At 47.2% G+C, this 23,744-nt stretch overlaps 1 protein-coding gene across 5 annotated transcripts in view; it reads right to left on the reverse strand.

The window, feature by feature from the left end:
• Positions 1-23,744, reverse strand: part of LOC140726095 (uncharacterized) — a 76,896-nt gene that overhangs the window by 19,152 nt on the left and 34,000 nt on the right. The window contains exons 7-13 of one of the 5 annotated variants that reach the window (XM_073042044.1): positions 21,474-22,493; positions 14,845-14,975; positions 9,331-10,297; positions 5,879-6,004; positions 5,656-5,775; positions 3,586-4,325; positions 3,218-3,365 (exon numbers count right to left, since the gene is read on the reverse strand). In XM_073042044.1, the coding sequence (XP_072898145.1) occupies positions 3,218-3,365; positions 3,586-4,325; positions 5,656-5,775; positions 5,879-6,004; positions 9,331-10,297; positions 14,845-14,975; positions 21,474-22,493 (3,252 nt within the window). Of the gene's footprint in view, positions 1-3,217; positions 3,366-3,585; positions 4,326-5,655; positions 5,800-5,878; positions 6,005-9,330; positions 10,298-14,844; positions 14,976-21,473; positions 22,494-23,744 lie in introns of all 5 variants that reach the window. The other 4 variants (XM_073042043.1, XM_073042047.1, XM_073042045.1 and 1 more) reach the window with 4 other exon arrangements.

Below are 23,744 nucleotides of genomic sequence, written 5' to 3' on the forward strand. Positions count from 1 at the left end.
AAAAGGTGGGGGGAGGAGGAGAGAGAGAAACACAAGGTGACAGGTGAAACCTGGAGGGGGAGGGATGAAGTAAAGTGGTGAAAGAGACAGAAGGCCATGGAAAAAAGAAAAGGGAGAGGAGCACCAGACAGAGGCAATAGGTGGGCAAGGAGATAAGGCAAGAGAGGGAAAAGGGGATGGGAAATGGAGGAGCGTGGTTGGGGGCAATACCAGAAGTTTGAGAAATCGATGTTCATGCCATCAGGTTGAAGGCTACCCGGATGGAATACAAGGTGTCATGCCTCCAGCCTAAGTGTGACCTCATCTCGACCTCACCTCATATCGGAATGGGAAGTGGAATTAAAATGGGTGTCCAGTGGGAGATCCCGCTTTTTCTGGCAGGTGAAGCAGTCTCCCAATCTACGTCGGGTCTCACCGATATACAGAAGGCCACGCCAGGAGCGCCAAGCACAATATATGACCCCAACAGACTCAAAGACGCATCTGAACGGACCATTTAGGGCCCAGAACGGTAGGGAGGGAGGAAGTGTAGGGGCAAGTGAAGCACTTGTTCCGATTGCAAGGATAACTGCCAGGAGGGAGATCAGTGAGGAGGGATGAATGGACAAGGGAGTCGCTTAGGGAGCAATCCCTGCGGAAAGTGAGGGGGAAGGGAAAGATGTGCTTGCTGTTGTGATCCTGTCGGAGATGGCGAAAGTTTCGGAGAATTATGTGCTGGATGCAGAGGCTGGTAGGGTGGTAATTGAGAACAAGAGGACCACTATCCCTGGTGGAGTGCCAGGAGGATGGGGTAAGAGCAGATGTGCGTGAAATGGAAGAAATGCTGTTGAGGGCAGCATTGATGGTGGAGGAGGGGAAGCCCTTTTCTTTGAAAAAGGAGGACATCTCTTTTGTTCTAGAATGTAAAGCCTCATCCTGAGAGCAGATGCGGCAGAAATGGAGGAGCTGAGAGAAGGGGATGGCGTTTTTACAAGTAGCGGGGTGGGAAGAGTATTAGTCCAGGTGGCTGTGAGAGTCAGTAGGTTTATAATAGACATCAGTAGATAAGCTGTTAGAGTCAGTGAGTTCGAGTAAGGGGAGGGAGGTGTCTGAAATGGACTTGGTAAATTTGAGGGCAGGGTGGAAGTTGGAGGTAAAGTGAATGAAGTTGACAAGACATGGGTGCAGGAAGTAGCACTAATGTATGAACTCTAACCTAAGTGTGAAGTGTCACCCTATGTATGAACAAGCTTCCAAAGTACCAACATTGTCAATGCTGGGAACTTTCCTCTCTCTCCCTCCCTCCCCACTTTAGGAATCTTTCTTTATCAGTATCATGTACCTTTATGCCATTCACCACTATACTGTGCAGACTTGGTCAGCATACTAAACAATTTTTGTGTATTTTCTGACTTAACACACAATATCAATTTATGGTCTGTAACACAGTGAGAGATCTGGTGATTTTTCGATCCCCAGGTTGGGATCCAAGAATGAGTAAAAACTTGTTGCCTCATGATCATTTAATTTAAAGTTTAAACAAAGGAACAGATACAGAGGATATGAAACTAAAGAAAAGAACAAGATAGCAATTTTTGCAAAGGCCGACACTTTTGTACTCAGCAAAATTCCTGAGATGAAGAAAAACCTGTAAGACACATAGTCACAGCACGTGTGTCATATGCTAACAGCTGGGCAAGGGAAAATGAAACAGTGATAAACCATTATGTAACTGCTAAATTGCTTTTCCATCAGTAGGTGGAGACCAACACCACATATTGTGAGATTATACGAGTTAAAAAATACAAATTGTGTGTTAGTAAAAACTACAATTTTTGTTTTGCTAAAAAGTGTTAAAACATTTTAAAAAAACAACCAATTCAAAGAACAGGAACCGCCTTCTACTACTCATAGAACATTACAGCACAGTACAAGCCTTTTGGCCCACATATCGTGCAAAGCTTTTAACCTAGTCCATTATCAATCTAACCAGTCCTTCCCTCATAGTCCCCCCATTTTGCTACCATTAAAGTGCCTACCCAAGAGATTCTTAATTGTCTCTCTTGTACTTGCCTCTACCACCACCCATGTCCATAAGACACGGGAGCAGAATTAGGCCATTTGGTCCATCAATTCTACTCTGCCATTTTATCATGGCTGATCTAATTTTACACCCAGGACCACTGCACAGGATCAAAATAAGCTGCAGAAAGTTGTAAACTCAGCTAGCTCCATCGTGGGCACTAGCCTTCCAGCATCCAGGACACCTTCAAAAGGCATTCCTTCAAAAAGGCGGCATCCATCACCCAGGACATACCCTTTATTCATTGCTACCATCAGGAAGGAGATACAAGAACCTGAAACCTCAACATTTCAAGAACATTTTATTCCCTTTGCCATCAGATTTCTGAATGGACTTTGAACCCATGAACACTTCCTCAATACTTTTGCTCAACTTTATTTTTATACACATTTCCTATTGCATTTTATAGCTTTTTTATTATATATTGCAATGAAGTAACAAATTTCACAACATATGCCAGTGATATTAAACCTGATTCTGAGGGCTTTTACAGGAGTTGAGATATTGTATTGAAGCTGTACGAGATGTTGATGAGGCCTAATTTGGAGTACTGTATACAGTTTTGGTCAGCTACTTACAGGAAAGATGTCAATAAGACAGAAAGTTCAAAAGAAATTTACAAGAATGTTGCCAGGACCTGAGGCCCTGAGTAATACTGAAAGGTTAAATAGGTTTGGACTTTATTCCAAGTCTCGGAGAATGAGGGGAGATTTGATAGAAATATACAAGATTATGAGGGATATCGAAAGGTTAAATGCAAGCAGGTGAGTCTAGAACTAAAAGTCATAGGTTTAGGGTGACAGATGAATTATTCAAGAACTTCTTCACTCAAAGGGTAGTGAGAGTGTGGAAAGAGCTGCCAGCAGATGTCAGTTTGGATTGCAACATTGAAGGTTCGTGGCTGGGAGGGGCATGGAGAGCTATGGTCCATGTGCCGGTCGATAAGTCCAGGCAGATTAACAGTTCAGCACAGACTTCATGGGTCAAGGGCTATGGTGTTCTATGACTACTAACTTGGTGCGTTTCACCAGTACACCTGCGTCCAGCACAGTTCGTTCTGGTCACGGACGTCCGATGAAAGCACACATCAGGAAATGTTATGGGGAGCGATGTAAAAGAGCACTAAAGGGGGCTGATGTGCCTCCTCTCACTCACCTGTCTGCACGCCCTGGTCAACCAGACGAGTAACCTTCTTGGAGAGGAGCCGGCTAGAGGGTCCGTGGGGTGGCCAAGCTGACCCTCTGCGTCCGGCCACTGAGTCGGAAGTGCTAGAGGATACAGTAAGAGCCTGCGGGGTAGAGACCTGCAGAGGAAGCACAGAGGTTGCTGAATATCACACGTACGCACAGAAAGCGAGATCAGAAACATGACAGCATGGGTGACCACAGGAGCCCATCCCGTGTTAGAACTGACTGTTTAACAATTAATTGTCTGCTTGTATTTTATAGAATTACAAGTAACAGCCTAGTATACTTCCTGTGGGAGTGAGACGGGAGGGGTGTGGAAGAAAGTGACACACTCACCTTGCGAGTACCAGGGTATCGAGTCTCTCCCTTCCTTGGCCGCTCTCGTCGCGGAGCTGGATGCTCCCTCTGCCGCTGGATGGTGCCGTAGAGACGGTCGAGAGGCAGAACACGCTCGGGCCCAAATGCCCTGATCAGGCGGGCAGTGTCGATGGTCGAAGCTGCACTGCTGGAGTCCGATGGGCCGCTGGTGGCTGATTCAGTGGATGGGACCCTGGGTGATGAGCTGCCAGGGTCATGCAGGAATCGGACGTGGTCGGTGGAGATCTCAGCCATCGAGGTGGTGCTGGGAGAGCGTGGGCGGCCAGCAGCCAGTGGACGGGGATCCCGCAGGAGCTGCGCCAGGCGATCGAGCCGCTGCAGCAGGGACAACTCGCTGGCTGTGCTCGAGTTCAGGCTCCAATGCCTCTGCTGCCGCTCCTGGAAGCGCTCCCACAGCTCATCGAGTGCGCTGCCCCGGGGTCGATGCCCAGGTACTGGCTGCTCCCAAGCACTCCTCACCACGGCTTTTGCCCGCTCCTTGTACGAGAGCCCAGACTCCCCTTCCAGGGGGCAGGGTTCAAGCCAGGCCTCTCGTTTGGCATGCTGGAGTGGGGCGTGTCGGCTGCCTGCCATTCGCTGCCTCTCCTTAGGGTGACGATTTGCCCTGTACTGGGCGCCCTCACCTTCTGCCCTTTGCCTTGGTGAGTTCTCTAAGCCCCCTGCTCGCTGGGTGTGCAGGCTCCGGTGAGATCTGGGATCTGTGAGGGCACAGCAAATGGTGTAATGTGGGGGTTCAAGGATGCACTCCAAACCCCTTCACTTACCCCCTCTACATTATTTCCACCAGCCTTTGCTGTCCTCTGCCCCCACTTACCAAATTTAAACACTGCTCTCCTCACCCTTCCTGCCCCTCTTCACCAACAACCCTGTTGTTGTACACAGACTCCCAGTTACACGCCTCAGTTCCTATCTCTTCCCTTCCCAATGGTCACCTCCCACCTAACCACCCACAAATGGGTCCATGTGTCACTGCCTACCCACATCCCCCCACCCCACCAACAGACCTCAAAACTCTGGTTTAGAGGCTCTGGAATTCCCTCCCTAAGCTCCTCTGTCCTCTTTTAAAAGTTGCACCTTTGAGCAAGCTTTCAGCCTGTGTTGGTGCCTCTGAGACTTATCATCAAACTGTGTTTTATACAGTATTCAGATCCTCAGGGGGCACACCTCTGCGGTCACAGGGATAAGCAAGACATGGAGCATCTGAGCCAAATCATCCTCACTCCTGGCTCACCCCATGAGCCTAAACAACCTCCCACCTCAAAAAACATACTTCACTTTGAAAAACATATAACAAAGATGTAGAAAAAGATTTTAAAAAAACACGAAATGCTGGCAGAACTCAGCAGGCCAGACAGCATCCAGGAGGAGGTAATAACGACGTTTCGGCCCAAAACCCTTCATCAGGAGCTTCATTACACTCTTCATTGCTCTAGCCTTTCCAGTAAATCAGTCCTCAGAAACTCAATTATCAACACAAGAGTTTCTGCAGATGTTCAAAGTCGAGAGTGACACACACAAAATGCTGGAAGAACTCAGCATGTCAGGCAGCATAAAGATTGACATTTCAGGCCAAAACTCTTTCATTCAAGATTATTTAATATTGTTTCCTGCACACAAGTGTAAAGGAGAATGAAATATCTGTTACAGCACAAAAGAAATCACAATAAGATAAATAATTTTTAAAAAACAAAAAATAAATACAGAAGATAGCTTAGTTTAGTGAAGCTTTGGCTGAAATCCTTGACAAGGAACTTTGAAGCACTATCAAAGAACTTGAAGCTAGCACCATTATTGGGAGTTAAATAAGTCACTGTGCCTCTGCACTGCCATTCTCAGGACTGGATCAAATTATGTCCCAGTGGCAGGTTTCAGCCCAAAACATTGACTATTATTCTTCTCCATACATTCTGTCTGACCTGCTGAGTTCCTCCAGCATTTTGTGTCCATGCTCTGAATTTCCAGCATCTGCAGAATCTCTTGTGTTTATTATCAGATCTATCCAAATTGAGGCTCCTGCCACATGCTCACCTCTTCCCTCCTTGCTCCTGGTCACTTTTGAGGCTACAGTCTTCCTACTATTCCAGTGCTCTGTTCCTTTACCAAGTGCTGTGTGGCTTCCTGATGGAGGTAGTACTTGGGACTGGGGGCCTGGGGGAGGTACATTATTTAAATCTAGGGGATAAAAGAGAGACCAGGTCAAAAACCCACAATGTCAGAACCTGCAGGGAGATAGTAAAAGTTTGAAAATGACCTGCTTGGGAGATTTCACCACTGTTCTTGGAATCCATCAGGCCAATCCTATGCCTTGCTCCAGAGCTGGGCATGTAGAACAGCCTGGAGCTGCCTGCAGGTTTGTAAGGCAACATCAGGGGAACATCTGTGAGCAAGACAAGATGTTGTTCGGATTCAGAGTAATTTATCACAAGTACATTGAAACATACAGTGGAATGCATTATTTGCGTTAACAACCAACTCAATCAAAGGTGTGCCAGGGGCAGTTTGCAAATGTTGCCACCAAAACAAAGAAAGACAGCAACACACACACTTGACCCCAGGACAAACCACCTCTTGGTCTCCAGTCTTTGGATCCACACTCTCAGATATTAGGACTCCAACCTTCAGTCTCTGGCCTGAACACACAGACCAGCAACACTGGGCCTCTGTCCTCTAGAGAAGATGACCCAGGGGTTTCAACTTTCAAATCTCTACCTCTGGACTCACTGACCTGAGACATCACTGGCTTTCGTGACTCCCATCTGGGAAACAGCTACGGAGAGTGGTGAAGGGAGGGGGCCCGTTTCCGGAAGATTAAGAAATTGATGCTTGTGCCATCAGGCTGGAGGCTACCCAGATGGAATATGAAGTGTTGCTCCTCCAATCTGAGTGTGGCCTCATCACAACAATAAAGGAGGCCATGGACTGACATGGAGGGAGGGAATGAGGTGCTTGGTGGTGGGATCCCGTTGGAGATGGTGTAAGTTACGGAGAACGGAGAATTATGTGCTGAACGCAGAGGTGGAATAGTAGGTGAGAACGAGAGGACCCCTATCCCTGGTGGGGTAGTGATAGGATGGGGTGAGGGTAGACATGCTCGAATTACAAGTGATTCAGGTAAAGGCAACGTAGATGGTGGAGGAAGGGAAGTTGTTTTCTTCGAAGGAGAAGGACATCTCAGTAGTTCTGGAATGAAAAGCCTCATCCTGACAGCAGATGCGGTAGAGACAGAGAATGGAGAAAAGGAGATAGCATTTTTACAAGTGACAGGGTGAAAAGAGATATAGTCCAGGTAGCTATAAGAATCAATGGGTTTATAAAAAAATCAGTAGATAGACTGTCTCCACAGATGTAGACAGAGAGATGGATGGAAGGAGGTGTCAGAAATGGACCTAGTAAATTTGAGGGCAAGGTGGAAGCTGGAGGCAAAGTTGATGAAGTCAACGAGTTCAGCATGCTGCAGGAAGCAGCACCAATGGAGTCATCGATGTAGCACAAGAAGAGTTGGGGAGCACACAGGTGTAGCCTTGGAATATGGACTGTTCCACATAGGATTGGTTTGAAGAAAGTGGGAGGAGCTTAAGGGTGAGGACCAGTTCTGCCATTTGGAGTAGACTGGTGGTGGAGGGGAACTGGTTGGGTCTGTAGTCCAGAAGTAGAGAGCTTTAACGTATGAGGAACGTTTGATGGCACTGGTTCAAGCTTACCAAGGTACAAAAGTACAAAGGTTTACCAACCTTACCACCTCCCCACCCTTGGGCCCAAGCATTAGATTCTCTGACACCAAGATCCCAGCCTCACCCTCACCCACCAGTTAGCCCACCGCTGGTCTGGAGATTTCTATTCTCTGTCCACTTTCCAGCTACCAGTAGTGTCCCAGCACCAGAGAATGCAGAACGCCTCCGTATGATGTCACAAACATTGTGATGTCTGCACAAGAGATGCATTGTTCCAGTAACACAACAAAAATCAAGTCCATCCTCCCTTTGCTATCAATCTGAGGACCTCAAAAATACATCAGGCACATCTAAGGGACCAGACTACAAGATAGTATTCATGAGCCTTTCTAAGGCATTGCGGCATAGGAGCAGAGTTGGGCCATTCAGCCCATCAAGTCCATCCTTCCATTTGATCATGGCTGATTTATTTTCCCTCTCAAACTCAAGCTTGTACCATCTCCCTGTAAACTTTGACCCTCTAGCTAATTAAGAACCTATCAACCTCCACTTTAAATATAACCAATAAAATTTGGCCTCCACAGCCACCTTCTGGCTAAAGAAATTCTGCTTCATCTCTGTTCTAAAGGGATGTCATTGTATTGAAACTGTGACCTATGGTCCTTGACTCCCACACTATAGGAAACATCCTCCCAAAAGGTTCAAAGGTTAATTTTATTATCAAAGTATGTACGCAGAATACAACTCCGAGAATCGTCTTCTCCAGATAGCCAGAAAGTACAGAAAAACAATGGTAGCTGTGAGGATCCCCTCCTGCACAAAAAAGAAAAACAAAACTCAAACCCAACCTCTCCCTCACACAGAAACCAATAGACCACCCACCCAGACCCAGACACAGCAGCTAAAACATCAAACACCAAACACCCTCAGGCTCCTTCCACACACAAAATCGGCGACAATAACATCCACCCAATAAAGTAACATATCACCCACCTGCCAGTCAGCAACAAAAAAGAAAGCTGAAACACTGAAGGAGACCAATATAAACCACAGTCCACACCAATAATCATGCCTTGGAATTTCTAGTGTCCTCCGTCAGCATCAAGAGCAACAGCTCAAACTCAGTGGGGCCTTCATCTACTGAGAAGCCTGACCTATGGCCCAACACGGCCTCCCACGGGAAACTATCTCCAGCCCAAATCCACTCTATATTTTACAGCCATCAGGTGCTCCTCATATGTTAACCCTTTCATTCCTGGGTTCATTCTTGTGAACCTCCTCTGGACCCTCTCTAATGTAAGCATATCCTTTCTTAAAAGGGACCCAAAACTACTCACAATCCTCCCTTATTAATGCCTCAACATTACATACTTGCTTTTACATCCTCTTGAAATGAATGCTAACACTGCATTAGCCTTCCACCCACTCAAACTGTAAATTAACCTTCAGGAAATCCTGCCCGAGGATTCACAAGTCCCTTTGCACCTCTGACTTCTGAATTTTCTCCCCATTTAGAAAATAGAACACACCTTTATTCCATCTACCAAAGGACACAACCAAACACATCCCAATTTTCATAAGTCCTTCTGCAAATTCCCAAATTCCTCGATATCTCCTGCCCCTCCACCTACCTTTGTATCATCTGCAAACTTGGCCACCAAGTCAGGTCACTGACATATTACATGAAAAGAAGCGGTCCCAACACCGTCCCCTACAGAACACCACAGGTCACCAGCAGCAAGCAGAAAAGGCTCCCTTTATTCCCAATCTTTACCTCCTGCCAGTCAGCCAATCTTCTATCCATGCTATAAACATGAGAGATTCTGCAGATGCTGGAAATCCCGAGCAGCACACAAAATGCTGGAGGAACTCAGCCAGCCAGGTAGCATCTATGGAGGGGAATACATAGTCGACATTTTGGGCCAAGATCCTCCATTACAACCTGACCTGCAGAATTCATCCAGCATTTTATGTGATGCTCTGTCCATGTTTTTCCCCACTTTTCCCCTTCCAACCTTTCTCAGGTACTCACCTGTGGTCAAGCCATGGCCAGAGACATCAGTCGTTCCCCCAGTCACCGGAGCCGGCACGGATGGCGTTCCCTCACTCCAAACTCCCACATCCTGACCTGCTGCCTGGCTGAGCATAGATCCTGCAGCGGGGGCGAAAGCCAGTCCAGACGTTTGGGTGGACACATCCACCTTGCTGCTGCCCTGTACTGTGACAGTCCTTGTTTCCGGACTGTCCTGGCCCTGTGGTTGCCCGGTGCCAGGGAACGTGGCTCCTGGGGAGTGGTCGACCAAGGATGGGAAGGTAGGGCAAATGACAGGCATGGGCATGGGCAATGGTGGATAGGGTGGACTGGGGCTGGCTGTTGCAGGGATGGGGTGCTGAGCTGGTGGAGAAGGCTGCGTTCCTGACAGGAGAAGGGACTTGCCCGAGGGGGAAAGGGGGCTCCTGGATCGGTTAGGAGACAGGGTCACCCTGATGTGGGACATCACAGTCCTGGTGGGAGAACGGAGGGGGGCTGAGATGGAGTCACCATCTGTGAGCCCCTCAGCTGCCTCTGCCACATCCTGTCTCACTGTAATGGGTTTGGCAATGTGCCTGTCCTCCTGTGGGCACTGACCCTCATCACCGACCACTGACTCCAAGCACTGAGCTGGCTCTATGGCCGAGACCTTGGCTTCATGGAGGTGGGCAGGGAACTGCTCATGGTCAGATGGAGCCATAAGGAGGGATGCCGAAAGCGAGGGGCTTGAGGACGGGGGCTTCCTGCGGGAACAGATAGTGATGGCAGCAATAGGAGTTGGGGGAGACCCTGCACCCAGGGTCCCCAGGAGCTTGTCCATGTTCCACTGCTTGTCCGATGGGCCCCAATCCTGCGTGTGGATCCGTGATCTTGTGCTGCTGAGGGGCAGGCAGGTGGGGAGGGGGCAGGCAGGCCAGCCGGGGTCCGACACCAGTGATGAATCCTTAGCCGTCACCGACCACGCACACTGTAAGAGACACACGTCACTTTGTCTGGTACCTAAGTCACCAACCTCACCTTTCAGACTCAGAATGACATAGCATGGAAACAGGCCTTTCAGCCCTTCGAGGACATAACTGCCACCAAACTTACACATACACAATGCCTGCTCTACTAGTTTATTCTTCTCACCAGGATGTTACTGAACGAGAGATCTGCAGTTACAATGAGAGGCTGCGTCCATTTTATCTATTTATTTATTTAGAGCCGGTGGGGGGAGGGTCCCAACCCGAGGCCCACAGACGCCTTGCTTAATGGTATTGGTCCATAGCATAAAAAAGATTGAGGACCCTTGATTCAGAAGTACAGCTAGGAATAGCCCTTCCAGTCCAACAAGTCGCATCGCTCAGCAACCCACCTATTTATCTCTGGCCTAATCACAGGACTATGACAATGACCGATTAACCTACTAACTGGTACATCTTTGGACCATGGGAGGAAACCAGAGCACCCAGATGCAACCCACACACACATGGGGAGAATATATAAAATTTCCTACGGACAGTGCCGGAATTGAAATCCCGATTTTGACAACTGCAGATGATGTATTAGTACCTTTCCTTTTGGGCATCTCCTCTACAGACTTCTCCATTCTGGCCCACTGCTAGTAGAGTGTGTTCCTGGGTCATTTCGGTTTCTTTCCGCAGCCCATACCCCCTGGAGTTAACAGTGGCACATTGGGACAGCTGCCATTTTACCTCCAGAATAACAAGGCTTCCTAAAGCTATCATACACCTAACCTAGGACCATAATCCTCAGGCTGAAACTTTGACTGTTTATTCCCTTCCACAGATACTGCCTGACTTGCTGAGTTCCAGCATTGTGCATGTGTTACTTTGGACCACAACGGCAGGATTAATAGAAGAATCCCCCAACCCCACTATGAATCAAGTGTTCACCCACAACAGACAGTGAACAGCACACTCACACAGCAAATCCACAAGCCACAAACTGAGTATTTGCCCCTTCCCCTCCCCAACGAACTTCGCCACACAGCACGAACAACGCTGACTCCCAGTGCATGCGGATCAACGCAAACTCTAAACATGCTCCTCGCAGGGAGAGAGACACCCTGTTGAAACCAGCCAATCCTCTGGATTTTGTGCACCAAAGAGAAATGGGCAAATCACACACCAGAGCAGACGGCACACCACTTACTCAGTGACTTACAGGCAGCCAGCTGGTGGTATCTGTGCCTGCAATGAAGAAGTCTGCACTGATGAGTTTGACCAAGTACAACGTACTCAAACCCAGCCTCAGCAAATGGTAATAAGTTTTTGGTATGTTGGGAGCTGCTAGCCTAACCCAGTGGAATCCATGTTCACAGATCTCCTGGTGGTGAGTCCTTGGACAAGACGACAGTCACCTTCATCCACCATTTCCTGTTGTGCCGCCCTTCTACAGACAGGATGACTACAACGGGTAGTCAAAACTGCCCAACACATCACTGGCACCAGCCTACCCACCATCAAGGACATATATATAGAATGGTGCTGAAAAAAGGTCAGTAGCATCATAAAAGATCGCACCCACCCTGCTCATGGACAGTTTGTCCTGCTCCCATTGGGGAGGAGGCTACATAGCATCCATGCCAGGACCTCCAGACTCAAAAACAGTTACCTTCCCCCAACAATATGACTGATCAACACATCCACACACTAACACATCCCTCCACACTCCACCACCACTTTATCACTTCCTGTCAGAGACACCTTATGTATGGACACTTTTGTGCCTAGCAAGACTTTATGGACATACAATCAATGTATATAAACTGTCTTATGTATTTATATTTATCGTGTTTTTATTTGTGCTGCATCAGATCCCGAGTCACAAATTCAATCTCCTTTACACTTGTGCACTGGAAATAATATTAAACAATCTCCACAGGTTTACTACCCGTTGGCTAAAGAAACTGCTCCTCCTCTTTTCTAGATGGACATATTTCAATTCTGGGGCTCTGTCCTCTTGTCCCCCACTATAGGAAACATCCTCTCCACATCCACTATCTAGGCCTTTCAATATTGATAGGTTTCAATGAGATCTCCTCTCATTCTTTTAAACTAACCCACGATGACAGATCACAAGCAAATCAAAACATTATGAGAACAAGACAGCACTGAAGACAGTACGAATAAGGGTGGACATCAGATCCCACAACAACAGTTGGATATCTTCTTTAAGAATGAAAGTAGCAATTCCAAATCAGTCCCAGATACACTCACTTTGGGAACGGTTGGGAGGAGAAGGGGAGGGGTTGCACATGCTCCTGGATACAACAACATTGAGAGCTCCAAGTTCCGAACATCACCAACAATCTGTCATCGTTCAATCACACACTGTAGTGTTCTATGTTGTTCATTTTTCCTGTAAATACTCTCAATAATAAAACAGATTCAAGATTGTTTGTCATTTCCAGTGTACAAGTGTAAAGGAGGATGAAATAATTGTTACTCTGGATCCGATGCAGCACAACAAACACAATAAGATAAAGGACACAATAAATACATAAGATGGTTTCTTTAAGTAGATTGACTGTATGTCCATAGAGTGATCTTAGGGACTGGACTGTCTGTACATAAGGTGACTCTGACAGGAAATGATAAATTAGTGGTGGTTGGGGTGTGGAGAGGTGGGTTAGTGGATGGAGGTGTAGATCAGTCTTACAACTTGGGGAAAGTAAACGTTGTTAAGTCTGATGGTCCTGGTGTGAATACTACATAACCTCCTCCCTAATGGGAGTGGAACAAACAGTCTATGAGCAGGGCAGGTGGGATCCTTCATGTTACAGACTTTTCCCCCCAGCACCTTTCCGTATATTTGTCCTTAATGGGAGGGGGGAGGCTGGACAATCACAGAACAATTTACAATGACCAATTAACCTACTAACCTGTACCTCTATAGAATGAAGGAGGAAACTCACTTCGTTCACAGGGAGAGCATATAAACTCCCTGCAAATAGCATTGGAATAGAACTCAGAACTCCAGAACACCTGAGCTGTAACAACATCGCACTAACCGCTGTGCTGCCACAACACTCCCATGGTATGTTCTATATAATCTTTATGCTTCCTGTAAACTCCCTCAAGAAAGTTAATCTCAAGGTAGTATATGGTAATGTATACACTTTGATAATAAATTGACTGAGCTTTCAAAGAAGGTACATTCTCGGTGGATGTGGACAACATGGATTAGTGCACACACCGAGCAGCAGACGGACTGGGAAACTTAAACAGAGGGATGAATAAAAGAGCAGCTTACCCTGCAGGCAGTGAAGCACCAAGTAACTGCTCGGGTGCAGACTCTGCACTGGTTGGGTCTACATCCAGTTCTATTGCATACATTTCTCACAGGTCAGGTCTAGACTTGCCCCTCTGTTCACTGAAGACTGCCCAAATATGCAGAGATCTCCCTAAAGGGAACGAGCAACTCCAGCAGTACAAAGCTTTATCCAGCTCAATTCCCACAGCTCAAGTTGAAGTTCATTTTCATTCAACCGTACACATGTACACCTCCAAACAAACCAACAGTAGAACAACACAGCAGAGGTACTTCAGTCCATGATGTTTTGCAGCCCCTTTAATCTACTCTAAAATCAATCTAACCCTTGCCACTGCATAGCCTTCTATTTTTCATTGTGCTTACTTAGTAGATTGTCAAATGTCCTTAATATATCTGCCTCTGCCACACTCCTGGCAGCACCTTCCAATAGACACAGAAGCAGAATTAGGCCATTGAGTCTACACTCCACCTTTCCATCGTGGCTGATTTATTATCTCTCTTAATCCCATTCTCCTGCCTTCTCTCTGTAACCTTTGACACCAACCTCTACTCTAAATATACCCAATGACTTAGTCACCAGAGCCATCTGAGGCAATGGTTAATTTGTGGAAATCACTCTCTGGCTAAAATAATTCCTCCCATCTATGTTCTAAAGGATTTTTTTTCCTATTCTCAGGCTGTGCCCCTCTGGTCCTAGACTCCCCCACTATAGGAAACATAAGAAACTTTCTACACACCCACCACACTGTGTAAAAAATAAAATTACCTCCAACATACTTTCCTCCAATCACCTTAAAATTATGCCTCCTTGTATTAGCCATTTCCACCCTGGGGAAAATGTCTCTGGCTGTCCAGTCGACCTAATTATCCTATCAACTTCAAGTCACCTCTCATCATCCTTCATTCCAAAGAGAAAAGCCATAGCTATCCTCATAAAGCGTGTTTTCCAATCCAGTCGGCATCCTGGTATATCTCCTCTGCGCCCTCTCTAAAGCTTCCATATAATCAGGTGACCAGAACAGAACATGATACTCTAAGTGTGGTTTAAACTGAGTTTTATAGAGCTATAACATTATCGAGGCTCTTCAACTCACTCTGACTAATGAAGACCAACAAACCATATGTCTTCTTTACCACCCTGAAGAGTGTAGAGTGAAGTTCCGTCTGTATCCTCCCATTAAACACCTCCATGAATGTCCAGCAGCCTGAAGTTGGAGGCTTTCTCAAACCTACCTGGAGGCCAATGGAAGTCTTTGCTTTCTGAAGTAGCTCTGCTTTGATTTCTTCAATCTTTCTGCGGTCTTCCTCATCAAGCATTGAGAGTGGGTCGAGAGTCTGCGCTGACCTCTTTGTTTCTTCACCACCTAGATGAACAGAGATGACACCACAGAGTTGTGACTCTTAGCAGCAAAGTTAGATATTAAACATCTGGAGCTGGGTAAATGAGAAGCCTCTATTTTTATCCTTCCAGCAAATTCCTTTGACCCAAACACTGAGATCAGTCTTGGTATGAAAGGAACAAGCCTACCCTCAATAGCAGCAGAGAGTCTCTCTACAGACTTAGTCTGTTGTCCCTCAAGTAAGGAAAATATGCAGCAAGGTTTCTGAAGGCAGGCCACTATTCCAACAGACAAAGCCTCCTGTTTACTGGACCAGGCCCAATGTGATTAGGACACTCAGACTCATTCAGCTCAAAAACAGGCCCTTCAGCCCAACCAATCCAATTGGTGGGCTTGTATACACTGGAATTTAGAAGGATGATAGGGGATCTGATTGAAACATATAAGATTATTAAGGGATTGGATATGCTAGAGGCAGGAAACATGTTCCCGATGTTGGGGGAGTCCTGAACCAGAGGCCACAGTTTCAGAATAAGGGGTAGGCCATTTAGAACAGAGTTGAGGAAAAACTTTTTCACCCAGAGTGTTGTGGATCTATGGAATGCTCTGCCTCAGAAGGCAGTGGAAGCCAATTCTCTGGATGCTTTCAAGAAAGAGTTAGATAGAGCTCTTAAAGATAGCGAAGTCAAGGGATATGGGGAGAAGGCAGGAACGGGGTACTGATTGTGTATGATCAGCCATGATCACATTGAATGGCGGTGCTGGCTCAAAGGGCCGAATGGCCTACTCATGCATCTATTGTCTATTGACCAAGATGCCCATCCAAGTTGGTCCCATTTGTTTAGTCATATACTTCTAAACTTGGTCATGTACCTGTTCAAGTGTCTTTTAAATGCTTATGTACCTGTCTCAACCACTTCCTTTGGCAGCTTATTCCATAAACTGACCACTCACTGGATGAGAAAGTTGCCTCTCAGGTTCCTGTTAAATCGCTACCTTCTTACTTTAAATCTTTGCCCCCTGGGTGGGAGAGGTGTAGATAGTGACAGAGCTGGTGGGTAATTGGTAGAGACAACAAGAGCTGCAGATTATGGAATCTGACAGGAAATTGATTTACCAGGACGCTGCCTGGATTAGAGTGTCTCTTATGAAGACAGGATGAGGGAGCTGAGGCTTTACTCTTTGGAGTGAAGGAGGATGAGAGGTGACTTCACAGAAGATCAAGATCGAGTGGACAGCCAGAGACTTTTTCCATGGGTGGAAATGGCAAAGACAAGGTGTTATGATTTGTAACTTCAAAACATTAAACTAATTCAACTGAAGACACAGGAATCCAGGAATGCGAGCCTAACTGTGTTTACTTTAAGTGAGGCAAACACATATCACATGGTAGAATGATAATTTATGTATTTAACATATTTGTACATACAATGTGTAATTCATTTAAACCAACAATAATAAGACCATAAGATACAGGAGCAGAAGCCATTCAATCATGGGCTGATACAATTCTTCCAGTCATCCCTACTCCCCTGCTTTCACCCCATACCCTTTGATGCCCTGCTAATCAAGAACCTATCTATCTCTGCCTTAATGATTTGGCCTCCAGAGCTGCTCATGGCAACAAATTCCACAGATGCACCACCCTCTGACTGAAGTAATTTCTCCGCATCTCTGTTCTAAATGAACATCCTTCAATCCTGAAATCGTGCCCTCTTGTCCTAGACTCCCTACTACAGGAAACAACTTTGCCATATCTAATCTGTTCAGGCCTTTTAACATTCGGAATGTTTCTATGAGATCCCCCCTCATTCTCCTAAACTCCAGGGAATACAACCCAAGAGCTGCCAGACGTTCCTCATACGGTAACCCTTTCATTCCTGGAATTATTCTTGTGAATCATTTCTGAACCCTCTCCAATGTCAGTACATCCTTTCTAAAATAAGGAGCCCAAAACTGCACACAATACTCCAAGTGTAGTCTCACAAGTGCCTTATAGAGCCTCAACATCACATCAACACACACAAAATGCTGGTGGAATGCAGCAGGCCAGGCAGTATCTATAGGAAAAATCACAGTTGACGTTTCGGGCTGTGACCCTTCATCAGGACTAACCGAAAGAAGAGGTAGTAAGAGATCTGAAAGTCGGAGGGGGAGGGGGAAATCTGAAATGATAGAAAAAGACAGGAGGGGGAGGAATGAAGCTAAGACCTCAAAAGTTGATTGGCAAAATGGATACACAGCTGGAGAAGAGAAAGATTCATGGGACAAGAAGCCTAGGGAGAAAGAAAGAGGGAGGGGAGCATCACAGGGAGATGAAGAGCAGGCAAGGAGTGATTATGAGAGGGGCAGAGGGAGAGAAAAAAAGAGAGGGGGGAAATAATAAATAAATAGGTATGGGGCAAGAAGGGGAGGAGAGGCATTAACAGAAGTTAGAGAAATCAATGCTCGTGCCATCAGGTTGGAGACTACCCAGTCGGAATATAAGGTGTTGTTCCTCCAACCTGAGTGTGGCTTCATCTTGACAGTAGAGGAGGCCATGGAAACACATATCAGAATGGGAATGGAACATGGAATGAAAATGTGTGGCCTCTGGGAGATCCTGCTCTCTCTGGCGGACAGAGAATAAGTGTTCAGCGAAACAGTCTCCCAGTCTGCGTTGGGTCTCACCAATATATAAAAGGCCACACCAGGAGCACCAGACACAGTATACCACACCAGCCAACTCACAGGTGAAGTGTCGCCTCACCTGGAAGGACTGTCTGGGGCCCTGAATGGTGGTGAGGGAGGAAGTGTAAGGGCAGGTGTAGCACTTGTTCTGCTTACAAGGGTAAGTGCCGGGAGGGAGATCAGTGGGAAGGGATAGGGCGGGGGCAAGGAAAGATGTGCTGTTGAAGGTGGCGGAAGTTACGGAGAATTATATGTTGGACCCAGAAGCTGGTGGGGTGGTAGGTGAGGACAAAGGGAACCCTATCCCTAGTGGGGTGGCGGGAGGATGGGATGTTGTAGTCTGGTGTACTGACCTCTACCTGGCCGAGGCACAGCGACAACTCGCTGATACCTGCTCTTATTTACCCCTTGACCATGACCCTACCAAGGAGGACCAGGCCATTGTCTCCCACACCATCTCCAACCTTATCAGCTCTGGGGATCTCCCATCCACGGCCACCAACCTCATAGTCCCCACACCCCACACTTCCTGTTTCTACCTCCTACCCAAGATCCACATACCTGCCTGTCCAGGTAGACCCATTGTCTCAGCTTGCTCCTGCCCCACTGAACTCATTTCTGCATACCTCAACACTGTTTTATCCCCCCTTGCTGAATCCCTTCCCACGTATGTTCGTGACACTTCTCACGCTTTGAATTTTTTCAATGATCTCAGCACAGCCAAGAAGGGCCAAAAGGCCTATTTCTGCGCTGTAATGTTCTATGGTTAAGTTCCCTGGCCCCCACCATCTTATTTTCACCATGGATGTCCAGTCCCTAAATACCTCCATCCCCCACCTGGAAGCTCTCAAAGCTCTCCGCTTCTTTTTTGATTCCCCTCTACCACCACTCTCCTCTGTCTAGTGGAATTAGTCCTTACTCTTAATAATTTCTCCTTTGGCTCCTCCCACTTTCTCCAAACCAAAGGATACCCATATGGGTCCCAGTTATGCCTGCCTTTTTGTTGGCTTTGTGGAAAAGTCAATGTTCCAAGTCTATACGGGTATCCGTCCCCCTCTTTTCCTTTGCTACATTGACAACTGCATTGGCGCTGCCTCTTGCACGCATGCTGAGCTCATTAACTTCATTAACTTTGCCTCCAACTTTCACCCTACCCTAAAGTTTATCCAGTCCATTTTCCAACACCTCCCTCCCCTTTCTTGATCTTTCAGTCTCTATCTCTGGAGACAGCTTATCTACTGCTATCTACTATAAGCCTACTGACTCTCACAGCTACCTGGGCTATTCCTCTTCCCACCCTGTCTCCTGCAAAAATGCCATCCCCTTCTCGCAATTCCTCCGTCTCTGCCGCATCTGCTCTCAGGATGAGGCTTTTCATTCCAGGACAAAGGAGACGTCTTCCTTTTTGAAAGAAAGGGGCTTCCCTTCCTCCACCATCAACTCTGCTCTCAAACGCATCTCTCCCATTTCACGCAGATCTGCTCTCACCCCATCCTCCCACCACCCCACTAGGGATAGGGTTCCCCTTGTCCTCTCCTACCACCCCACCAGCCTCCAGGTCCAACGTATAAATCTCCATAACTTCCGCCACCTCCAACTGGATCCCACCACCAAGCACATCTTTCCTTCCCTCTCCTTTCTGCTTTCCGCAGGGATCACTTCCTACACGACTCCCTTGTCCATTCGTCCCCCCCCATCCCTTTCCATTGGTCTCCCTCCTGGCACTTATCCTTGTAAACGGAACAAGTGCTACATCTTACACTTCCTCCCTCACCACCATTTAGGGCCCCAGACAGTCCTTCCAGGTGAGGCAACACTTCACCTGTGAGTTGGCTGGTTTGATATACTGCGTCCAGTGCTCCCGGTACAGCCTTCTATATATTGGTGAGACCTGACGCAGACTGGGAGACTGTTTCACTGAACACCTACGCTCTGTCCGCCAGAGAAAGCAGGATCTCCCAGTGGCCACACATTTTAATTCCACGTCCCATTCCCATTCTGATATGTCTATCCATGGCCTCCTCTACAGTCAAGATGAAGCCACACTCAGGTTGGAGGAACAACACATATTCCATCTGGGTAGCCTCCAACCTGATGGCATGAACATTGATTTCTCTAACTTCCGTTAATGCCCCTCCTCCACTTCTTACCCCATCCCTTATTTATTTATTACTCCCCCCCTTTCCTCTCTCTTTTTTCTCTCTCTGCCCCTCTCACAATCACTCCTTGCCTGCTCTCCATCTCCCTCTGGTGCTCCCCTCCCCCTTTCTTTCTCCCTAGTCCTCCCATCCAATGATCCTTTCCCTTCTCCAGCTGTGTACCCCTTTTGCCAATCAACTTTCCAGCTCTTAGCTTCATCCCTCCCCCTCCTGTCATTTCGGATCTCCCCCTCCCACTTTCAAACCTCTTAGTATCTCTTCTTTCAGTTAGTCCTGACGAAGGGTCTCGGCCCAAAACATCAACTGTGCTTCTTCCTACAGATGCTGCCTGGCCTGCTGCATTCTACCAGCAATTTTGTGTGTTGTTTAAACTTCCAGCATCTGCAGATTTCCTCATGTTTGTGCTCAACATCACATCCCTGCTTTTATATTCTATACCTCTAGAAATGAATGCCAACATTTAATTCACCCTCTTTACAACTGACTCAACCTGGAGGTTAACCTTCAGGGTATCTTGCACAAGGGCGCCCTCTCTGCATTTTGAATTCTCTCCCCATCTAAATAAAACTCTGGCCCATTTATTTCTTCCACCAAAGTGCATGACCATATACTTTCCAACATTGTATTACATTTGCCACTTCTTTACCCAATCCCCTAAACTATCCAAGTCTCTCTGCAGGCTCTCTGTTTCCTACCCACTCCTACCCACTACCCACTCCTCCACCTATCTTTGTATCATTGGCAAAGTTAACTACAAATCCATTAATCTCATAGTCCAAATCATTGACATACATCGTAAAAAGCAGTGGTTCCAACATCAACCCCTGTGGAACTCCACTGGTAACCGGCAGCCAGCCAGAATAGGATCCTTTTATTCCCACTCTCTGTTTTCTGCCGACTAGCCAATGCTCCACCCATGCTAGTAACTTCCTTGTAATTCCATGGGCTCTTAACTTGCTAAGCAGCCTCATCTGTGGCCTTCTGAAAATCCAAGTACACCACATCTACTGCATCTCCTTCGTCTACTCTGCTCAAAACACAGAAAGTGGTTGCGTAAAACATGCAGCCAGGGGTGCTGGCAGCACCAGGTACATTAGGGGCCATTTAAAAAGTTCTCAGATAGGCACATGAATATTAGAAAAATGGAGGGAAGGGTTAGACTGATTTTACAGTATGTTAAAAGAATGAGCACAACATGGTGGGTCGACGGCCCTGAGCTGTTCTATATTAAGGAAGGGGGAATCAGAAGGAAGGGATTGATTTGAAATGTCAAAGCTGCTTTAACTGACAGATGCTGCCTGAACTGCTGAGTTCCTCCAGTTCTGTCTCACCCTATTGTGCTGCCAAATATTGACTACCTACCCTCTACACCCTCAACCTTGAGGCAGAGTTTCAGCTTGTAACATTGAGCAACCCCCTACCACCACTGAACCGCCTGACCTTGTAGACATGGGGCAGCACAGTATCATAATGTTATTATGGTGCCAGCAACTCAGGTTTAATGCCCTCCACTGTTTGTAAAAAGTCCGTACAGCCTCCCCGTAACCTCCAGATGCTCCAGTTTCCCCCCACGTTCCACAGACGTACAAGGTTAAGTGGTCTCATGTATAATTGGGTAGTGTGGGCTCATTGGGCTGGAAGGGTCTGTTACTATACTGTACCTCTAATAATAACAACAACAACAGAGCTATACCTGGTATAGTAGGGTCCATGGTCTGTACAGCAGGGCTGAAGTTTCTTGCCAATGCTGCAGAATGGCATACTGCCAGTGGGTTGGTCTCTCGGGCATCAGGGATGTCCACGTGGCTGCTGTCCACCGAATCGCCCAACTCAGGATTGCTAATGGGTGCCCAGGCTCTGCTGGGCTGGCCGGGGAGGCAAGGAACTGCTTGACTATGGGAGGTAGAGGTGGTGAGTTGGGGGGAGTCTGGGCTATGGTGCCCTGGATCTGGTTTGGGCACCACACGGCCCAGGTTTGCCCCACTGCAACCCTCAGGCTCAACCCTGCTTGAGCGTCTCACGGAGACCGGCTCTACCTCCATCGGCAGTGAGGAGATGGTACCCTTGGGATTACCGCCAGTGGGAGGGTGCACGCGGACAGCCCCCACTTCAGCCTCTGACCTCTGGGTCAGGGGCTTAGACTGGTTCCACTGACAGAGGGGCTCCTCTTTTTCATCATACCCCAGCTCAGTGGCCTCATCCTGGCCAGAATTCGTCACCCTCTCTCCACCCAGCAGCCTGCGGATCTCACTCAATGTCTTCGACCCGATGAAGGAGTCATCTTGCCGAGGCACGTGGCTGCAGTGGAGATGGTAGGTTCGGCAGCCCCCTGGACTTGGTAGAGGGGTCTCTGTCGCACCCGGGTCTGCGACAGGAACAGCGAGCACCCCCCTGCCTCCGGGCGAGGAGCAGAGCAGCAGAGAACTGGCAGTAGCATTCTCCAATCGGTTGAGGGAGACAGCTTCTGAGTCACGAACACCGTCATAACCCAGTGAGTCCTTTGGGTTAGGCAGAGCCTGAACTGGGTGCCAGGTGCTGCTGTTGGACCCGGGGGGGCATGGTTCCAGCCCCTTCATCTCAGCCACCCCAAGTAATGGGCCACCTGGACCGGGAGTATTCTGGCCTGTCTCCACGCCCAAGGTAATAGAAGTGCTGTGGGTCAGGACATCCGAATAGAAAGTGCAGACAGAATCACGGTCCTTTGCAGAGACTTCTGCAAATTAAGAAAAAGATAAGATAAGATCTTCTTGAACAACACACACAAAATACTGGAGGACTCAGAGGGTCAGGCAGCATCTTTTCTGGAAATTAATAAACAGTCAATGTTTCAGAGTAATGAAGGGTCTCAGCCAGAAACTTCTGCTGTTTACCCTTTTCCTTAGATGCTGCCGGACCTGCTGAGTTCTTTCAGTATTTTATGTTGCTCTGAATTACCAGTATCTCAATGACCAACACAGTCCAAGATGTGCTGAGAGAAGCCCGCAAGTATCGCCAACATAGCATGCCCACAACTCTAACCTGTACATGTTTGGAACGTGGGAGAAATCTCACACAGTCATGAGGAGAATGTATAAACTCCTTACAGACAGCAGTGGGAAACGAATCCCAACCTTACAGCTTGCGCTGTAAACATTACACTGCTGCTACATTACCCAGTCAGGGCATCCCAGAGGTCCCCATCTTTAAATAAAAGCTGATCCTCTTCCCACCAATTATGAATGAGGTTAAACTAAGAATGGAGAGATTCAGAGAGCTTGGTTCAGTCCACCGCACACATATTAGCAAGTTGGGATATCATTTACAAAGGTGATTCTGCAGATGCTAGAAATCTCGTGCAACACACACTAAATGTTAGAGGAACTCAGCAAAATGCTCACTTCATCTCACCTCCCCCACCTACCCATCTTCCCCCTCACCTGATCTCACCTATCACCTGCCAGCTTGTAGTCCTTCCCCTCCCCACACATTCTGGCTTCTGGCCCCTTCCTTTCCAGTCCTGATGGAATTTGCAGGCTGCTCCCAGCACATCCTTAGGTTGTATTGGTTGTTAATGCAAACAACACATTATGTGATAATTAAATGAAACTGAATCTGATGATCAGCCAGGAAAATCAACTGTTTATTCCTTTCCATTGATGCTACCTGACTTGCTAAATTAGACCATAAGACATAGGAGCAGAATTAGACCATTCAGCCCATCAAATCTACTCCACCATTCTATCATAGCTGATTCATTTTTACTATCAACCCTATTCCCCGCCTTCTCCTCATAATCTTTGACTTTCTGACTAATCAAGGACCCATCATCCTCTACTTTAAATATACCCTGGATTTCCTCCAGCATTGTCTATGTCATTAAAGGAATCATTTGTTCCTTCATCAGGTGAACCCAAGGCAAGCAGCAATAGCAGTTGAGACTGGAGTGTTTGAGTTACAAGGAGAGATTAGATAGGCTGGAACTGTT

This window comes from Hemitrygon akajei, chromosome 4 (genome assembly GCF_048418815.1).
Source record: "Hemitrygon akajei chromosome 4, sHemAka1.3, whole genome shotgun sequence".
In the NCBI taxonomy this organism is placed as follows: domain Eukaryota; kingdom Metazoa; phylum Chordata; class Chondrichthyes; order Myliobatiformes; family Dasyatidae; genus Hemitrygon; species Hemitrygon akajei.